Source organism: Trichoplusia ni, chromosome 6, assembly GCF_003590095.1.
Source record: "Trichoplusia ni isolate ovarian cell line Hi5 chromosome 6, tn1, whole genome shotgun sequence".
In the NCBI taxonomy this organism is placed as follows: domain Eukaryota; kingdom Metazoa; phylum Arthropoda; class Insecta; order Lepidoptera; family Noctuidae; genus Trichoplusia; species Trichoplusia ni.
Genome location: NC_039483.1, coordinates 8,608,877 through 8,630,930, shown reverse-complemented (window position 1 = coordinate 8,630,930; position 22,054 = coordinate 8,608,877). Strand labels below are relative to the sequence as shown.

The 22,054-nt window shown below is 37.1% G+C and overlaps 2 protein-coding genes across 2 annotated transcripts in view; both read right to left on the bottom strand.

The window, feature by feature from the left end:
* Positions 1–22,054, bottom strand: part of LOC113494741 (axin) — a 64,884-nt gene that overhangs the window by 34,294 nt on the left and 8,536 nt on the right. The window lies entirely within an intron of this gene.
* LOC113494739 lies at positions 13,526–18,540 on the bottom strand. Its single transcript, XM_026873179.1, has 2 exons — positions 18,213–18,540; positions 13,526–17,632 (listed from the first exon to the last, which is right to left on the bottom strand). Exon 2 carries the CDS (start codon positions 17,623–17,625, stop codon positions 15,169–15,171), a length of 2,457 nt encoding a protein of 818 aa, XP_026728980.1. The 5' UTR covers positions 17,626–17,632; positions 18,213–18,540; the 3' UTR covers positions 13,526–15,168.

Sequence of the window (22,054 nt, the reverse complement as noted above, 5' to 3'; positions counted from 1 at the left end):
CGAGTCCGCAAAGTGGTGCCTTTGTGCGCGGCGTCGGCGGCGGGCGGTGCGCGGCGCGGCGCCGGGAAACGCTCCGTGTTGCACGCCGCCGCCGCTCCCCGCGACAACTCTTTGTGTAGCGACGCCTTTACAATACACAGGAACAACTCGAACGTATCGCGCGCAAACATACTCATTACATTACTACGTAACATGACGACTATTGTTTCGGAATTCTGAAATTATTCGGCGAATTGCATCCTTTTGCCAAAACTTTTAGAGGTACATTAAATTCTTAAAATTATTAAATAGCGTAGTATTTCAATGAAACTTATGCCCCGATATAAATAAGAAGCGTATGACACTAAATTTCCTTATATCAATGACCCGATCCACATCAAAGACGTTCGACAGACGTTTGATGTTTAAATCGAGATGTCTTTTAACTAGTGCCCTTGTCATGTTAATACGGGAGGTGGCAGACAGAAGCTACTTTGTGCGCTTTGCCGCAACAGAGCTCTATAAAGGAAATATGCAACACTCAAATAATACCTAAATTGCGATTACTACCTATCTTTGGCAACTTGGAATGTTGGCGATAAACGCCGTTTAACGGATACATTATATTGCATTTTAAATTAATATTTGTTACCTATTTTTTTTTCAAATTGGTGTCGATAATGAGTAAATTAAAATTTTAATATCGCATAACTAATACCTATTCAAAACCCCAATTCTATAGTTTGAGCTTAAAGCCAAAACTACTCAAAGGCTAAAAGCTAACTCGTTTTATATTTAAAGAAGGTAACAAACAATTACAAGACCGCTTAGAACCCTTTGACAGTAAACTAAGTTAACGAGTGATAGAGATAACTTTAAATACGTTATACGTTTCAATTTGCCTTTGAGCCGCTACACAATGATTAAGTTCGCGAGCACAAAGTAAAACAGCGATATTTATTAGACAAGTATGTAAGCGCTAGATATTAAAGGTTCCAGAAACATCAAAGGTATAGTACAAAACGAAAAAATATAATCAAATCTCGAAATATAAGCGCTTCTAAGAAACACTCGAAATCAAAGAGACACCTAATTTATAAATTGCAATTACACCGGCAGTCGGCGGAGTTCGGCACAGAAAAAAATTAGAGAGAACAGATTACGAACACTAAATTTAATTACAAAGCGAACTCGAATATTACAAATTGGAGAGGATAAACGCGACAAAGTAAAAGAGAAAACACACCCAAAGGAAACTCGTAGCATTGATATAAACGAAATTTAAATTAAGTACAAAGGGAAAGAAGATGAAAAAAATCCTTTCATTGAAAGCTCTCACCCCCGGAGTCAGAGGGCCGGGCGGCTACATCAAAGACACCTCCCGGCTCTAGCCTTATCTGTGCGAAACCGAGTTTGGAAATTAGCACACAGCGATCCTTTTGCTGAGTTATAAAGACGTCGCCGCCGCGCCGCGTGCGCACCCTTTCAGCAGCTTTTAGCATTACGCTTTCATGGAGGGTTTTTTGTATAATTTACGGTAACACGATAATGTAGCTAATGACATATTTTATTCAAGTTTGAAGCGCTCCGGCTCGCCGTCGCCTCGCAGGTGAGCGTCGCGCTCCTAATCACATGCCGAGTGTTGTTTCAATGAACTTTCAGAAACGACGAAACGATTTAATTTTGTATGCATTAGCATCTACCTGCGATATTATAATAGAAATTTATTTGCTTTTGTACTTTGATGTGGTTGAACTAATAAGTATGTTCATAAAATGTAATTGCATTTTTACATTTCATATTTTATTTGCCACGTGAATGTGTAGTTTCACTTAATCTGAATACAGGTTAAGAATATTATTAACTTAGATCTTCATCAAAAATCTTAATATATCCTAAAGTAACACTTTCAGATGTAAATGAAAAAATAAATTTTCAGACATTAGATTTAATATCTTTGAATTATTACAAGACGTTTTCGTTGGAGCGCACGCACTCAAGACGCGTTGATGTCTTTTACTAAAGAACAAGGTTCCGCGTCAAGTATGCCTTACAATTAACGTGCGTACTATGTTATTGCTGGGGTAATTGTTTGTTAAATATATGAAGGCAAGTATAAATATGTCAACATCATCGAAACAATATACATATATTGTACAATACTAACAACAATCTATACGAAGCTTTATGAAAAGAAACTAACAGCATATAGAAGCAATCAAGGACTAAACATTTAAGCTATAACTATAACAACTAATTTAATAGAAACAATACAATTTAATGAACAAAACATCAAAAGTGCCACTAAAGCGAGAGCAACTACAATAAATCCATACAATATAAAGTAACAAAACAATATTGTCGGACAAGGACTACAGAGTAAAGTAGGAAACAATAGACGCATTCAAATAAATTTCAAACAACGACTCTACGCTTGACAAAAAACTTGCCCACCACCGACCGAAGAGGGATGCCGGCACCGCACCGTGCGATAAGTGACCTTTTGTTACTTCACTGGTTAGTACTTCTAAAAAGTTCAAATTACTACCTGTACAAAGTTTAATCCAAGATATTTATCGAACAATCCAATAATGTACGAACTTATTTAACACTGACACTGATTACACAATACTACATCAATTACTTATAGTAAACACTGATTATAATCAATATTCTTAAATTTAATTTACACACAACACATAGATTTTACAAAGTTGAAATAGTTTTGTAAGTGCGCGATCGTAACGCGGAAAATTTGTGAAAAGCGATAGACGCTGCGCCACCCGCGACTGCCGACGAGTAACTGTCAGAATTTGGCAAACAGTGGTGCGCGCGCCGCACGTGGCCTTAAAAGTGGGCGGTGCCAGGCGAATCCGAGCCCTGTGATTGGACTAGCGGGCCCTTTGATCAGCCGCCGGCAACTAACTACATCGCTCTGCGCCTTAATCTCGGTAGTAACGTCCTTTTAAAACAGGTAATTTTATTACAAAAATGTGGATACTTTTTATGGTCAGTCGAGCAAGCGTTGTGGGCTCGCAAAGGACCCCTCGGCCCGGGCCGGATGATATTTTCCACATGCATGCTACGGCCGGAGCTGAATGCAATCCCAATAATACATTACCGGGTCAGTTACGCTCAAAGGCTAAAAGTTCCACTATTTTTTTCCGCTGTAATAAAGCGCTTTGAAAATTCTACGCATCTCTTTGTAAAACAACTGCAGCAGATCAGATATAATACAAAAAGAAGCTTTACTTTAAGACTAGGACAAGTGCAGTACTTGGTATAGGTAAAGAAATTAAACAAAGCAAAGTATGAGTTATTTTCAGATAGCATCTGATTAATAGTTCTCTCACTGAGGGACCGATAGGTGTGTTCAGCCTTTTTTTGTAAAAAAATACTATTTCTTATGTATTAACAGACTCTAATTTGGGTCGGACTGTAAGTAAACCTTAAACACCAAAAATATGATGTTCAAAGTACCAGATCCAATTGATAGTAAGCATTCGTAGTTCAATATAAATGAGGAAATGATTAAGTTGGTCTGGTGCACCGTCAGCTTATGAAGCCCTCGGGCTGCGGGCGCGGGCCGGGTGTTGTCGTACGCCGATGCCGCGATCGCTGTTATTAATAAAGCGCACGTGTGTGGTGCACGGGCGGCGGCGCCAGCTCGTCTGCCCTGCATTATTACTCCGCTCCCGACACAGTCGCCCACACTGGCACGCCGCACACTCGCGCACGCCCGCGCCCCACATATAATGTCAAAGGGTGAGCGCCGCCTCACAAAGCGTAAGTGCAACCACTAAAAGCCAATCCTAAGTTTTATTGATACACATTGTATTGCGACAAAGTCTCCGTCGGCCGGGCCCGCCTCACCCCACGCGCCGCACAAAGACAATATCGCGACGTCAAAGGAGCGGCGTCCCGCGGCCGGGAGGCGCCCGCCCCCGCCTCCGCCGCCGCCTAAAGGAAATGAAAAATTAAATTGTCAACACATTTAATATCTGCGAAAACGTGCACGGCGCTGCCTTTGAACGCGCCTCCTTTGCGGAACCTCCGTGGCTAAGGCTTTAAGTATTAAAATTTCAGTCGTAAAATTGAAATTCTGTTTAAGTTTAATTAGACGTCGCTGGCGAAGTTCGAAGTCGCATTAGATCAGTAGCGCTAATGAGGCCCGCGGTGAGCACACGTCACAGGTGCGAGCGCGAGGCGGCGTGGGAGGGGGAGGGAGCCGGCGCGGGGCAGGCGGCACCCCCTCGCGTTTGATCGGCGCCGCCGCTTTGACAATTATTAAAATTTGCCTCGTACCTCTCGGGCCTCATCTTTTTCCGTCGCCTCGATTACGCCACGGGTTTGTCTCATTAGGGCTTTTGTATGGTATCGCGGGCTCCCCTTTGATGTGAGCGAGGAGGCGCGGGGCGGCCGCGGTCCACCTGCACTTTTATTGTTCCTGCCCGGCCTCAAATTTGCACGCTCCACTTTGAGTTGTCTCTTTGCGATTAAACCGCTTTGACCTCTGAACATTGGAACGATAACCTGTCAGCTGGAGAGCTGCTGGGATCTCCCCATACCATCCTCGTCGTGTGCGTACGGTACGTGCGCCTGTCTCCATGTAAATTGCCGAGTTACGAGTTTTAAGTAAAATGCACATGACAGTTTGTCAGGTCACCCGTAAAGTCGTTAATGTATCGTCAAAGCGGCACGGCGGCGGCAGCGTGCAGTATCGGCCGCTGTTTGTTGGGGCGGGTCGGGGCTGCGTCGCTTGTGAACACTCGACACCCCTTTATTACTTCTGTTCTCTTTGTACGCGCGCTATCATCATCAAGCATACGGTTCGAATTAAAGCTTTCATACAATGTCAATTTTTCCGCTTTTTATGCGTTTTATTGGCGCCCAACGTGGGACACAAAAGGGTAAGTGCAGCAGTATTTAATGAAAGACAAATAGAAACACAATTTATAAATAGAGTTTTTATACAAACTCGTAGGAGTATTGTCCATGAAAATAAAAGCATTAGGTATATGAGAATTATCATTCCTCAGAGCCCCAGGATTATAACTTAAAAAAATTGCAAAATATCATTGAAGCATACTTAAAGTTAAAATAAATTATTAGACTTTCCAGGAAAACTAAACTATACTTAAACTTATCGTAGAAGTTAAAGAAATATCAAAATAGGATCATTTTTTTAAATCCGTTTTTCCAAACCTAAGGCCCTTGAATGTGTGAGCCTGTGAGGTGTACCATAAAACGGCAAGTTAATCATGCAAGCGAATAAATCGGGTAGTCCCGCGTCCGAAGCGACCAATTGGCGTCGCCGGTGGTTGGAGGCACGAGTCAAAGTTAACGCAAGGGGCGCGAGGAGACAAAGCGCTTTGTTGTGCCGTACACAAGCGCGCGGCCTTTCATCTTGCGCCGTCCTTCAGCCGAATTGTCACTCAGGGTTGACGCAAACTGGACATTACATTAAGTGATGGTGACTTATTTGAGACTACACACGACATGACAGCCTGAGGAAAGGCTACCCGTATGGTGACATAAAACTTCATTTCAATTCAAAAGATATAATTCTAACTAATATTATAAATGCAAAAGTAGTGTCTGTTACGCTTTCACGTCTAAACCACTGAACTAGTTTTAATGAAATTTGGTACAGATATAGACTTGACATTGAGAAAGAACATAGGATAGTTTTTATCCCGGACTTTTGAAGAGTTCTCTTGGAAACGCGATATAACCGACCTCGACGCAGGCGAAGCCGCGGGCGAAAAGCAAGTAATACAGAAAATCGCAGTTGTAATGACCAACTATATAATTTGTGCCAAATTATCTGGTAATACATTTAACAGCGTTTTTACTGGACACCTTGGTAAGGCAAATGTGGTTTCAGTAAGTAGGAGTTAACCTCCACAGATTGCTGGAGGTTACTTAATTTCCTGATCTTTTTTTAATGATATCTTAAAGTTCGTATATTTTTATTTTACAACTAAACTTCTTCTACTATTTCGACTTTTGTAAAACTCTCAAATTGATTAAGACAACTGGTTTACTCGACATAACAAAAATAAAAGCATAGAAAGCGTGTTTGTCAGCCCTGGCACTAGTGCATTCCGTTTGATGTAAAAGAGTATCCTTTAGGCGAGACGCTTTTCTTATTATCAACTTGTCCATGAATTTAATATCAATATCCCTTTGCTTTAATAAAATATACGTCAAACATTGTTACTTCATGACAAATTGAATCTAGAACAATTCGGCGTAATTTTACACTGCAAAATGTTCTGAGTACGTCCCGAATTTCCAGAAAAAATCTAAAAAGTGCGTTTGGTCGGATAAAAAACAAAAAACTTCAAAGAAAAATATTTGAGTGCATATTGTTTGACAGATTTAATGTACTTACGTATAAAAAAGTGGTCAAGTGCGAGCCTAATTTGTGACACTGAGGGTTTTGTATAAATAGGCTTAAGATATCGGTTGTGTGACAAATATATTTGTGAGTATTCAAATCTATTAACCCAAAAAAATATGGATGTTATAACCTATGCTTAATCTCGATCTATAGTAATTGAGGCAGCAGTAATACATCATCTGTGTAAATATCAACTCTAGCTTCTAGCTATCACGAATCATGAGATATAGCTTGGTGACGGACGGATGAACAGACAGACCGACAGAACCTCAGTTCTGTTCCGTTGTTACCCTTTGGATTGGGAATCCTAAAAAAGTCAGTCGAATTACTTTTTCAGTTTTTCTTTCTTCTTTATAAATAAAAATTACTTCAAAGGTCTATTCATAGATTCGAAGAATTCACCTAAATCTATCATCAATATTTTTGATCTCGACACAGAAAAACTTATTACGATATATTAAAACAACCTCTAATATTGCTAAGAAAATGAAATACTTAAAAGTGACTCTACATTTTGATAATTCGTCTCACAGCAACAATAAAATCTTGTATATCAGCTAAGTAAATCGCAATAAATCGAGGCTGAGATTGTCTCCGAGATATTTCTTCGGCGGCGCGGCCGCAGCACAGATTGAAATAGTAATTTGGGCGGGCCGCACTCCGCTCAGCTAAGTCAATTCAAGGAATGCGATCTTGCCTATATCAGCTATCAATGCGAATGCGACGAGTAATACGGTAACTGAAGTTTTTGGATATATTTGCGACAATCTAGTGTGGCTTTCTCTTTAAAGAATATGAATTTTATCTAATTGTATTTGATTCTACTTTTAAGTGTATTTGCAAGTATTAAGATCCTGGGAATCGTGTTAAATAAAAGATTAAATTAAAGGTAATTAAATATAAGAAATAAGGAGAAGAATAAAAGAAAGACTGAAAACAGGAACAAAATGTTGGCCGATAACAGAAAAATAATTGCTAATTCAAACTTATGTTCGTTGCTTGTTTATACATTATTGTATATTAAAACATAAACCCCGTCAGGTCAATAAAGAGGATATTATAATATGTATGGATGTATATTTTTTAATGATATTTTTGCTGTTTCGTGACAAATCATGAAAAGCAAACCATACTCGTATATCAGGTTACCCATGGCATGGTTACACGACAGATTATTAAACGTCATACCTAGTGTGATCTAGTTATATTCCTAAAGTTCATAAAAGTTTGCTGCCAACAGCGGCGTCCTTTGAATGCATAGGCAATGTTTTGACTTTTAATCCTTTGGTAAAAGCCGCCCGATTTTCGTAAAAGAAAAATAAATAGCGCGTAAGAGGTGTAGCCACTGATATTCATTGGAGTACTGTTTTTATTGATTTGTTATTGTTTTGTTGATTCGATAAGAGATAACGGTATGTTAAACCCTATGAGCGCACATTTTCAGCCATCGATAATTCTGTTTTAATTAATTTTAAAAAGATTTGATAACAATTGTGAGATCATTTTAAATATATGTATGTTCATTTAGATTACCAACACTGATAGATACTGATCTTAAAAACAAAAGTATTATTTTTACCCGTGTTAAATTTTAAAATTTATATGAACGTAACGTAAGAACAAAAATAGTTTAACTTAATCTATCATATAAAACTTAATTAATCCATATTCTATTTGATTATAATCATCTCTAGCGATGTCCGGCTATTTTGACGGAGAAATTGCACTATTTTAAAGGCGGCTTGACCTTCGCTACGTGAACGTACGTGCGACCCTTCCTAATAGAATTATAAAGAAAAAAAACCGTAGGTTGAGTCTTGTTAGTTAAGCGTTTTATCTTATATGCAGGGTAGCTTCTTGTTACTATCGTGCTAACTGTGCTAAGTAAATCTAATTGTATGTTTCCGGAAGCAATGATGACTTTTGCCCAAAAATCAGCTTACGCAAAAATACATCATAATTATCGTCTTCGTGGCATGACGGTTCTTATCGAATTGGGTCAACCAATACGAGGTAATCTGTTTGTGCTTAGGTCACCATTTACCAAACAATTCTCTTATATTGGCCAAATCAGCTAATCATGAATACCAACTGTTTCTAACAGATCTAATTTAACTCTTATTACTAAAATTCAATGGAACTGTATCCATACACTGTCAATAATAGCTGTTACTTACGAAAAACACAATTGCACCTTCTTTTCGAAGCCCGTCGTACTTTTTTGTATCCATCAGGCAGATGTTACCGCGAGATTGAATAGGCAATGCTCGATGTGATAAATTCGGTTTATGGCGGGCTCGGAGGCGAGACGCGGCTCGCGAGCTGGTGCCTACAATCTACATAATGCAGCAAGCGGGCCGGTAGACATCTATCCTAAATTGCATTGTTGTGTTCAAGCCGTGATTTCAAGTGCCTCAAGATATATCTTCGCGTCCTCGTATTTTTATTCCAAATGTTCATGAAAAATATCGAATTTTTGGCTTGTTTCTTACGTGTCTAGGGTTTAGTTAATCTACGGCACTCGCTGTAAGAGGACAGAAATAGTTTGGTTTATTGTTGTATTAATGTCACACATAAAATTTTCATATTAAAGGATTTTATAATTAATTTTGAACACGATAATCATTAATTTCGGTTTAATTAATTTAACTGGAATATGAGCACAGATGTAAATGTAATTACATAAATGCCGATGCCCACTGATTTCGTTTACACAAAGAGCCTGTCAAGTGCCTTATTATGTTTATGTAGTGACAATTCTCGGGTGGATATTATGAAAGTTATCGGAACCAGGCTGGAGTGCTGAACTGGCAGCATGATGAGCCGAAACTAATCCAACTTTGTCTAGTTCAGTGTCAGGTGGGCGTAATCAACTGGGAGATACTGAACCTTCATTATTATTTACATTTACAATCAAATATAACTTGTCATATGTACGTAATATCAGCAAGCTTCCGAGAAAAGTTCAAAGAGCGTCCTTTTTAAGCGTTTTCTGTATTATGCAGTTCCAGTTTCCGTGTAACTCAGTATGGAATTACTTGGCTATTGTAATAAAAGTATTTTATACACTACACTAACTCGTAAAAACAAAGCCTGTGATTTATAATATGGATCAATTTTTTTATTAGAACTAATCGCATTATTCGTGGTTGCGTGTTCAACCGATTCGTCATGTGATATTAAGTGTATACAAGGTACAATCTACTCGATGTATTTCTGTAACAATATTAAAACAGTAATTCTTAGAGCTCTTGAAAAGAAATACATCAAAGGTGAACTACATACTCATTAAGTTTACAGCGGATTTCGCTGTCACATTCTTCAAGCCTGTCATTTGCTTATGACAGACAGCAGTCGGAACGTGCATTATTTAAAAAGTACTTGAGGCTAACGGTGACATAAAAGAAGTACAAAATTGGTGGCGGATTGGGGCAGTTTTGAACTACAAACAATAAACGAAATGCAAATAACCACGATGTAAACCCTAACAGAAGCAATATCAAGACCTAAAGAGGTCTCGGGACTTCAGTTAAATTTTGGTAAGGATCGAAAGAACAGATTACCAACACGTGGGATTGCTTTACAACCATTGTATAAATAATCTTCTTCTATCAATGAGCTAATCACATAATGGCTAAGAGCCTCGACAAACACCTTAAGAGACCCTCGTTAGACGGCTGACGGGTCAAGGGCTCGATACAGAAAACGGTACTTCTCGACACGGCCCATTGTTAAGTTCCTACCCCTTAATATCGCCCATACTTACCATCTTACCGCTAATTAAGAAAATTATGATAATCTTCAAGAAAATATAGAATAGTGATAATTTAAAGACATTAAAAAGCATACAAAGAGGAAGCAGACACCATTTCCTCATACCACTCCCATTCCATAGACGGGGCCAGCGAGTCAAAAGGCTCACTTAACCTTAGCGAAACTCAATAACTTTCACTTTAAATAATAAATTCCCCTTTGAAGCACGCCGACGCCCGAACAACTGATTCAGGGTTGCCATAATTTTGTGAGCTTAATTGGATTATAATCATAAACGTGTAATTACGAATAAGAGAATTTGTGAGCCATGCAGGCAAAAATATAACAGACCATTAGCTTTACTGTGAACATCTTGAAGAGAAATTAATTTATAAAAGATAGATGCGATATTGACAGGAAAGACAAGAAATACAAAGAATTGGTCTGTAGGAAAAGTTAACCACTAATTGAACTTGACGTATCGGGGTAATAAATGTGAATCCATTGCCACAGCATCACACTCGTGATAAACAATGAAAATATTTATTATAGATTTTTGTTTGAAAATAGATTTATTCTATTAATCCTATGCCAAGGAGAAGTATTTAATAATACTTTTGAAGGCACTGGCTCAATACTCAAAGCAATGAACAACCCTGAAGCAACAAAAATTGGTGTTACTAGAGTAGTGGAATCCTTTTAATACAGAGAATTGGCTTTAAGCGTAGACAAAGAGCCGCTCAGGCTTTATTAATTTCTTTGTATTTGTCCTTTAAAAGCTTTGCTTTGACTTAATGATAGGTAAGAATACGTTCGCATTGTTTGTACGGCATAAACCATCCTTATTTTATTTCCAAATAAATGTTGCAATCTTCCCCGTATGTGGGCCAGAGACAAAATATATTTCGACGTACAAAGTTTTAAGTCGTCAAAGACAACTCATTAGGCACTCTATACACCAAACCGGCGGAGGCATCTATAAAAAATTCAGCAGGTCCTTACATAAAGGAGTGAACATTCTCATTTATATCTCCCTTTGAAGTTCAGGCTTTTTCTTTTAGGGTATGTATACACGAAACAACTTTTTAGACGACTCTACTAAAAATAATTTCAGCTGAAATAAAGTTATGACCGAGTTGCCTTTATGACACGATATTAGTTAAAAAGTACACAGGGCGGCGCCAAATACGTGACTTTGTAAGCTAACTATCAAACTACATACAGAGAACATTAATGAACTTTTCACAGAAAGTAAAAGGAATTTAAATAACACTGGCACATAATAAATTTCGTATTTAATATCTACTTTACCTGAGAAGTAGTATTACCTATGTACTATGTAGTGTAGCGTCGCAACATTTTAATTAAGTAAAAGAGTATTCGCATGTCGTATACAGGGTTCCTAACAAGACGGTGTGCCGGTGTGCGCGTCGTGTCGCGGAGTAGAGAGCGGATCGTGTTGCGACTTTGTAATTAAATCATTCCTTCGTATTAAATCGGCCTCCTTTGATACCTATCGCCTGTATTGAGCCGTCGAGTGCCCTCCACCCGCGACTCCCCGACCTCGGCTTTCATCATTTTTTTTATTAAAAACTCCTTACAGGAAGGGGTTGAGGGAGGGAGGTCTCTTTAAAATCTCATTCCGATATCTCAAGTTCAACAAACAAACAGAAAAATTGGAAAACATTTACGAGTGCAGTATTTCACACGAATGTTTTTAAATCTACTTTGGTTCGAAATAAGTTTATAAGCTTAGAATATTTCTTACAATCGTATAATTTAACATACGTCAAGGAAAACCTTAAGAAAAGCATCGCTATTAAATGAGCATTTTTTTTTAATTCTTTTTTGAACTTGTATCCCCGTATTATGTAAGAATATTTAGTTGTCCTAATGGAGTGGAACGCTTAATTTGTGTTGTGGCTTGGTCGGTTTGTTCATAATTAGTTTAATATTCGGCGGGCGAGCGAGGCCGGCGCGCGGCGCCTCGCGCGGTCGCCGGCCGCCCCGCGCCGCGCCTGTCGCGCGCGCAGCGATCGAATTAACTAAAATTGCATTGTCCACGGAACAGCAATGTTGTTAAAGCACATCATGCTTGTGGTTAACACAATTTTCATGAAATTAGGTTAAGTCAAGTTTTATTTTTCTACTACTTAGTCAGATGTTATTGTAAAAACGGAGCCCATCAAAAAAATCTTCGCCAAAACTTTTGAAAACAACATGTACAAAATCGATGGGTAAAGCGCAAAGAAAAACCACAAAACTTTCGAATAAGTCTCGAGAACACGGGATGCTCTAGTATTCCTGTGAGACAAGAAATATTAAAAATAGTATAAAACTACGACAATCAGAGATACCCAATGGATGTTACGCATCGGTTCAAGCTTGGGCGTCTCATTCTGATCTTGTGGCAAACAAAGAGCGGCGTCAAAGGCTCTGTGTGAAAAGGAATCCAGTGATAGAGGCAGTCAACAATGGGCCAGATAACAGCGCTGCGCCAAGTAATGAACTTAAGCGATTACATACATTTATTTAAACGTCCATGTCAGACCAGATTATACGCAGGTAAAATTTAATACTCAACAAACTTATTCACTTATTATACTCACGGATTTACCTTGCATAAATAGTCAAGTGATGCATGGTAAATTATGATGAATTTTATATCCACCTTTTCGAACTCCAAAAGAAGACTAACAATCATATTGTTCGTCTATTTTGTTACCATATCCAATAAGCTCGTACCAACCACGTACTCTCGTACATACCAGGAACCGAACAACCTTATGTCGCGCTTAACTCTCCTATGCTTCTCACATAAGAATAGGGGCCGTTTTGAATAACGTTTTAGTTTGTTATCAAACTATTAGCACCTGCTGCTACGTTAAAACCCATGTCCCGATAAACCTACGTCGTTCTCTTCCACAATTTCCAAGAGTTCCCGATTGGAAGTTATAAAATTGTTATGAATTCGCGCCCGCGTGTGTATTGCGCCGCGAAATGTTGTCGCGACGCGGCGAGGTGGGCTTCCGGCGTCGCTTTGTGCCGCATTGATACAGCGCCGCCGATAAATATTGTGGCGAGCTTTGAGCGACGACGCGACGCGCACACTCAACCCTTTATATGTTTCACGAAGAGATTTCACTAAAACTATATTATGTTGTGTTCATTAATGTTTGCTAAATGGAAGCTGTACGTCAAATTGTAATTGTAGTTTCTGCTACAATCGGACATCATGGCACACGTTTCTAATGTGAGAAATGACAATTCATATTAGGTTTGTAGGCAGACAAAAATAGTTTTCAATCATAAAATTGCTTTGTTTATGTAAAATTGTACATCGAAGCTTAATATTTTATAATTCAAAATTAATAAATTCTTCGCTAGCTTCTAAAGTTAATATAATTGTTATTACTATGAATATAATAATACACAAGGACCAAGAAGTTACGTCTCAAAGTAAACTAAAACAGCCACGTTATACACTTTCTTAGAAAATTGTCTTTGAGTCTGAAATCGGCTTATTTGCCGAACAACGAATACATTTGATATAATTTAAAAAGAAGTTGTTTGTTTGATGATCACCAGTTTCCTCGCTAATCACATGCGGTCTATTTAATATCTACATTATACGCTTGTCTCAGAGTTTGAAGTTCCAGGATAAACAAAAGATTATTTTTATTTTAGGCTACGATTATAAAACGTAATATTTGCACTTGCACGCAACAGAATGCATTACCCACTTAAATTATTAAAGTTTGAGTATTTTATTTATAGACCTATTTTTCGTTACGTGTATCGAGTGCATAATGAATACGACCTACTTTTAATAGTTCACACATCGATCGTATCATATATAGAACTGTTTGTTCTTCTCTTTACAATTTCTACTGCTGTAATATTTACGGGAGAGTAAGTAGCCTAACCTCCATAATTTAATGTCGCCAATGTCGGTATTTATTTACAATTGAGTAAACCTTGTATAAAACAATTTTACATTATCTTAAAAATATTTATAAGGTAGATCGGGGCAACATCGAACGCGATTTTGATGAGATGAGGTATATTTGTTTTAAGCATCTATATGAACCCGAAACACATAATGTAGCAGCAAACTATAGAACTTTCAATAGAACCAACAGATTGTACTTTACTTTACACCAGGCAAAGAATCATTATTCTTATATATTAATATAAATATTAATAAAAATATACACATAAACGAAAATAATGAAAACGGGTAAAGATCGTAATGTAGGGGGGAAGACCGACAATTGGGGGTACTTTTTTAAATTTTTGTTTTAGGTCACTGGATTCACTCACAAATTGTGTAAAGAATGTAAAAGTATACATGTTTCTTCATCAAAGTACTTTAAAGTAAGAAGAAGTATGAAATATTGTAAAATAATGAATTTTATATTCCGGTCTTACCCCACTTCTACCAAATTCAGACAGGGGTTCCCAACTGTTTTAATATCATAATAGCTGTGTAAGTAAATGTTGACGTAGTAGTAATCATAACTAGGACATGAATGGAAACAAAATTTGCCAATAGGTACAAATTATATTTATAATAATCAAACAATAATTGCACAATACACTTACAGAAAAATACAACATTTCAAAAATATTATAAAAGGCTCATGTTAATAACGTAACAATCAAAAGGAACAAGCAAACCGTTTTATTTGGTAAATATTAAAAATAAAAACAATGTTAAAGAACTAAAAATGTTATACTTAAATCAGTCTTATTTTGAACACACCATGAAACCAGTTATTCATTGTTTTATCAAAAATTATAACGAGATTTTTCATAGCTTAGTACTCATTTAGCATCTTATAATAACCGCTACGGGTAGGATAACAATCAATATAAAAAAATTAAAAAAAAAAAACAAACAAATTACAAAAAACTTAGAAATTTGAATTTTGCGGTCTACCCTTGAGCTACCACCTTAAATTGGCACAATCATTTTTGTGCAAGTTTACAATAATAATTAAAAATAAGTAATAATATAACTATAATCACTATTGTATGTTAAAATTATTGAAATTGATGTCAAATATAATTTGACCCCGCCTTAAAATCTGTGGCTCTGGCAATATTGACACTATGTCATCACTATGTTTTATGGTACAAATGTCGTCAATTATTGGGTAAGTGAATACTGTTCCTTTGTTATATTTACTATCCTTAACTTTACGTAAAAACTTGACGGTAGGTATCGTCTTGTCAATCGATAATACTCTGCCAACAAAATGTTTTAAGCTTTTTTTTGTGGCGAAACGGGCTACTATCCAGTCATTTTCTTTTAATTCATCCTGTTTAGTAAAATATGCAATATCATGTAGTCCCATTGACTCATTGGGCTCATCATTTTCTTTGTCTATTTCTTGGTTTAAAAGTTCAGCTATATATTCTTCATAATCTATTTCGTCTGAATCAGCTAATTCAAATAAAGAAGATATGCTCGAATCACTGTCACTGTCACAGAGTTTCCCTTTTTGTCTATTATTTTCTTTAGTATCAGCTTCAATTTTTCTTTTCTTAATTTTCTTTAATTTATTGTCAGTTTGTTCCTTCTTATTTCTTTTATTATTTATTTTAGGATTAGCAACGGTTTCATCTTGTTTTTCGTTTACCACTTTATTTTTTTTCTTTTCTTTGGTATTTTTTAGTTTTGTCGTTATTTGTGTATTATAGTTTTCTAAACATTTCTGTGTAATAATTTCAGCACCAAGACCTACACGCTTTCTCTTGGTCTTATTGTTTTCGGGTCTAGTCTGTCGTATTCTTTCTAAAAGTAAATTTTCAAACGTGTGTTCATAATCAACTGGTTTTTTCAAATTATGTGGTGTTTGTAGACATTCTGGCAGGTCACAACTATTTGAAGCAACAAAAGTAGTGTTTTCTTTACCGTTTTTGGAAAGTCTGGTCAAAGAATGGACATTTGAAGTACCAGGTTTAATCATTATGTCAGAGAGTATAATTATTTTATTGGGCATATTTTTTGTTAACACTTCGGGCTCTTTAGTAACAGTTTCTTCCTCTTGATAGCTTTCCGGTATATAATCACTATGTATAAATAAGCAGTTATTCATTGTATTAGCAGATAGCGTGTCATTTGGTATAGACATGTGTGGTATAACAGTTTGATGTAAATACAAATTGATAGCATAAACACATAAGTTATTAAGGCTCTGGACAGTGTTAGTCGTCATATTTACATGATGAGACGCACAACTTTCGTTTTCAGATTTGCTTTTAAGCCATCTGCTATAAGATCTGGGATCATACTTTTCAACAGGAATCGTATTGCGATTGAAAGGAATAATTCCTGCCTTCTTAAAACCATTACGTATAATTTCGGGATTAATTTCGTGCCATATTTTTGCAAACAGTTTTGAAAATTCTTTTTTGGGTAATTTAACACCCACATTATGTCGTTGCCATTCTACCAACTTAGCATCCCATCGTGTTTTAAATGATTTGAAGACGCAGACGTCAAGGGGTTGTAGTAAATGTGAAGTGTGAGGTGGCAATTTTAAAATAGTAACACCATTACGGGTAGCTAATTCTACGACAGAAATATCGACATGGCTTCCGTGGCCATCATAAATCAGTAATACAGGTCTTTCGTCTCCAAGATTGGGAATGAAGACTTTTTCCATGTAATTACGGAATATGTCCGTCTCCATCCAACCTTTTTTACTAGCAGCATATGCTAATTCAAAACCGTATTCATTTTTTACGTCCGCTATCCACTGATTCCAAACGTATTTACCTTTAAAAACAATAAGTGGCGTTAACTTTACTCCATTAGCATTAACTGCAGTCAACACTGTTATATTCTCTTTTCCTGTGCCAAATGTAGTGCGTGATGAAGCTTTTCCGATTTTGCCAACTACCTTAGTCTTTGATGGATCAAGAGACACCGATGTTTCATCTAGGTTCCATACTTGGCTAGGTCTGTTTACTAAATCAAGGTCCAGCAATACCTTTTCTAGTAAATTAAAATATTCTTCAATAATAAATGGATCCGTCATTTGTCGTCGGACATGCTCTATAGGCTGTGGTTTTTTTATAGAAAGGCCATGGCGCTTGCGGAAATTATACAGCCAGTCCGATCCCGGCCTCCCATTCCTAAACGGTGTAGCGATTTCATTCAGTTTGATAAATTCTTCGACGAGGTTTATTATTTCGACCCTGGAGAGACCAAAACCCCATTTTTCCAGTATTATTAGAGCATTGGCTAATCTGACTTCTATTTCGTCAGGAATGGCGGTTGGTCTACCCAGGGTTTGGCTTTTTATTCTAGTTTTACCCTTAATCCTGTCATTGAGTGTCGATACTGGTATTCTGTAATGTTTTGCAGCAGCATATTGGCTTTTTTCTCCTTTTGCTATACTTTCTAAGGCAGCATTTAAATCTTCCTGAGTGTAAGTAGTGGCGCGAAGCGATTTTCTATAATATTTTCGTGGCATGATTAATCTGTAACCAATATTTAAATTTAAACCCAAAGTCAACTAAATGTATGTCAATTAAACTATTGAGTAAAAAAACAAATATGAAATTCCGGATATTTTAAAGAATAGAGCATATTTAGGAGTTTGTCATGTTCACTTGTCACTTGTGTTTGTCACTTTCCCAAACGAACATAATCATTCATCATCATCATCATCATCTTAAAAAAAAAAAAACTCCATTGCACACAAAACGACTATTCTATGAACCTAATTAGGTACTTCTTAAAATATCCATAGTCCTTTTAATTACAAAAACAGAAATAACCTCAATAATATTAATGTTTTATCATTTTAATTTATTATGACAAACTTAAACCGATATAATTTGACCCAGGTTGAGAACCCCTGTCTATTATAATGAGATTTTGAAACGGGGCAAGATCGAATGAATAGTATTCCGAACTTACCTCTTATCAAAACGATTGGTAAAGATCGAAAATACAAAAATATCCGAAATGGCATTATTTATGAACTATCTACTGCTTTGTCATCACTAATAACGTAATAATAAACAATTACAAGTATAAAACTTATAAATATCTCACCTGAGAGGAAAGTTATAGATGATGGGTAAAGATCGAAAATCTTCAAAACTTCGTCGAAAATGACAGTTGGCAAAAAATGCATTTCACACACAACTACACGGTTAGAACGCTCGAGGCAGACTGAGGTGGGGGACGGCTTGAGTTGTCCTTCACCGCTGGGTTGCCATAAGTAAAATTATTTGCCTAAATCTCAGGTAAATGAGAATTTTCGTACTTTACCCTTTTACGATGTTACCCCGACGTACCTTACAATAAACTCAACTTCATATTTACATTTTTAAAACTATATAGGTATATCAATACAAAATTAAAAATATACATAATTTATAAAGCGTCAAAAAAGACATCTTCATCCCTGCCAAAGTCGGGAAACGTGCCCAGAAGGCTGGCTGCATTGCCACGTTGTGTTGAGTAAACTAATTCTTTAAATCAATAACATATCAAATACTACATTAGCATGTATGTAAGTGAACTATTTGTCGTCAGACGTCATGTATCAACGGTGACTTCTCCCCAAGTCAAATATCATAAGACTTTGTCGGGCGGTCGCTTTGCCCGGCCGGGAGGCCCGCGCTCTGCAAACATCTGCCGACAATCATGATCTACAGCCTTTGACGAGCCCACAGATTGCGGTACGGTGACAAACCTCGTTTGTCTCATAAACTCATTTTTATTTTCATATCTGTGTTTACGTTTTGTGTTATAGAATTTTTTTGTTGTTTTATAGCGTCTCAAAGAATATGATTAGGGATAAATTAATTTAGACATTTAATGAAATATTTAAGTGACTTAGATTATCATTAATGCGTGTGTTAGGTACACACGCAGTAATTCTAAGCTCTAAACTCTTTATTAAAATTTTCATCCAAATTTCCCCTGTTGCTCGTAATTTGCTGGAGTCCATCGCATATAATTAAATTTCATATTTTATTATTGCATTTGATAACGTTATCACGTTCTGTGTTAGAGCTGTTATAATCAACAAGCATGTTTGTGCAGCGCATATCATTCCAAACAAAATGAAAAAAAACCTTATCACGAGTCAAAGAGACGGAATCAAGTAAAATAAATTAAAAATGTTGTCAAAGACAAAGGCAAGACAAAAAGGAGTTCAGGAGTCCCGCACAAGTTCTTGAGCACATGTTGATTAGTTGGCACGTGCAATCGCATAGCGGGTAAGGTCAGCAGAATGCGGTTAATTAGGGTTGTCCCCATTTATTGTTTACTTCATATTCAATTAAAAGGCTCTGATGTCAATTGATTGTCCATATCTCAGTCTGGATATTTTATCAACAGGATTATTAAGCAGAAAAAAACTTACTTAATTAATTACATTGGCTTTTTAGATTTCAGTAACGTTAAAAATTTTTCAACATTAATTAAACCCAAATTAAAGTAAATATTAGCAACTGGAATCAAAACAAGAAAAAAAAATCTGCCTGAAATCACTCTTTTGGATCGGTAGATATTTCAAAAATAACGAATGGCAGCCCTGTGTGGAGTGGCCGGCGGGCGGCGCTGCCGACCGTACCGCGGCGCCTTTGTGTCTCCCGCTTTGATCTCGCGCGACACTCGCCGCCTTACACCAGCTTTGATTGATTTCACGTTTTGTTAATTACATTAACACAGGGCGTAAATAGTGACATATATTGTGCGAGAGGGCAGTGAGTTGAGAGTAATTTGCTCGCTAAAAGCACGTTGCGTTTGTGAGGCCAACAATGCATGGCAATAATGCTTTGGCGGTTTTGCGAAACGTTGTTACTCTGACATAACAATACAACACGATGCATTGTACGTAATTGGTGCAAACAATGTTAACTTGAATTGGTGACTATTGACGGGTGGGGATAATTTTATTAGGAATTGCTTTTATTGATATGATTATTAGTTACAAATTCGGTCTGTAACAATTCATACAGATAGCGGTATTGAACAGCATCAGTATGTGTGAGACAGGCGCAGGCGGTGTGCGTCTCCGCCGCTCCTGTACCGCTCAAACGTCGCGAGTCGCTAATGAGTCCGCGCTCTCGCTCGCCGCAAGTGCCGACAGAGGCACGTGCCGCGCTTGGATTTTTTGGCACTCACGTTTGCGGTGCAGGGTTGAACTTATGCTTTGGAAGAAATATGAAGTTAAGGCCGAAAATACGTTTTACTTAAACGAAAGAAGAATACGAGAAATCTCTGCTCTGGAGCAGCTGTTGATAATAAGAAAAAAATAATCTTAAAATGAGTCAGGCAAAACTTTAAATATGAATCTTTTCAAAAGGATTTTCATATCACTTAAACACATACTGTAATGACACCTTATAAATAACAAGTCATTATGTGCAACTACATAGAACGGATGGCCAGGTCGTGTTTAACTTCTAATGCCATCGCTTTGCCAAAGCTTTATGTAATAACATAATACAAGGTTATAAATAAAAATGTAAAGTAAATATCATAATAAAGTAATTTAAAGTTAAGCTCTAAGTACTAAGACCAGTTACAGTTGTCTTTTGTAGACTTAACAATAAAAATCTGGTTGTAAACGTTTACAAAGAGAATTACAACAATCAGTAAAACAATTGTTCCAGAAGGCAGCCCTGGCCCTCAGATAGTTTTGTTGGATTATTTTGAATTTAATTCACAACGTCTCTGACTTTGACTTCGTCGAGAATTCGTTAATTTTTTGCGGTTAGTTATTTCCACAAGTATGCAAATAAAGCATCGTATGTGTTTACCGTATGAGCTAAGTATGTAGGTGTTAGCAAAAAAGGTTCGCATAAACTTAAAAAAAAAATACGAATCTCTAAAACGTGTGAAATTGAGATCTGCAGTCGGTCTCTCAATTCCAGCAAAAAGTAACAAGATAATTTGCCTCGGCAAATTTAAGGCGACGTTTGTAAAGGCTATTATTTACAGCTGCCAACACGAATAACATAATGATCTGTTTGTAGCAAAACTAAAATCGATAAAACCCTGCGATCCCTTTCCGTTTAAAACGGCTCGATATAATTGATGCTGACCGTATCGGTCACGGCGAGAGGTGCGAAACGTCATGCACCCATGAAATTGTACAAATAAATAGCGGTAAAGATAATAAATTACAGGGAAATTGCTAATGATGAGCGGCGCGGGGGCCGCGGGCGGTGCATTAAGCCGGCGGCAAACATCAAAGGGCCCTTTGACCGAGCCGACACTCCCACACCCTCCCCGCCCCACGACTTTCACGAGAGCTACGGACCGCAAGTCAGATAACCTACAGTAAATTAATTTGGTTTTATGACTTACAGTTTGTTTTAATTAGGCAAATGTACCGTTATAAAAAGTGGAAATGCGATAAGATATCGAGATTATTTTGTAGTTGTATTTTTTTATAAACATACTTTCTTGCTAAATGGCATTTGGAGGTAAAACATTTCAATTTATTTTATTATAAGAAATCATGCTATGTCGCATTATTTTTTAAATAGTGACGCATGTTTTAAGAACGCGACGTGAGTAAGCGAAGAAGCCTGTTAGTGAGTTATGTAATTATAGCAAAATCTGATGATCAATACACAATAAAAATTACTACAACAATGCCCTACAATTATTGTGAGCTTAAGGGTCTACAGTTCTATGCTACGAAGACTACGCCACGCTACGACAACGAAATTTCTACACACTTCGTTGCTTGCATCAAATTTAGGGAACTGCAAAATCGAATGCTATATTCATGGGATTATAGCATTCGATTTTGCAGTGTAGTGCCTTCGATTTTATAAATTTCAATAAAACGTCAAATTAAAACAGTCTACGCGCAAATTGGGCAACACTGGGGGTTCCGTACGTACGTTCAACCCAACAAATTTATGACC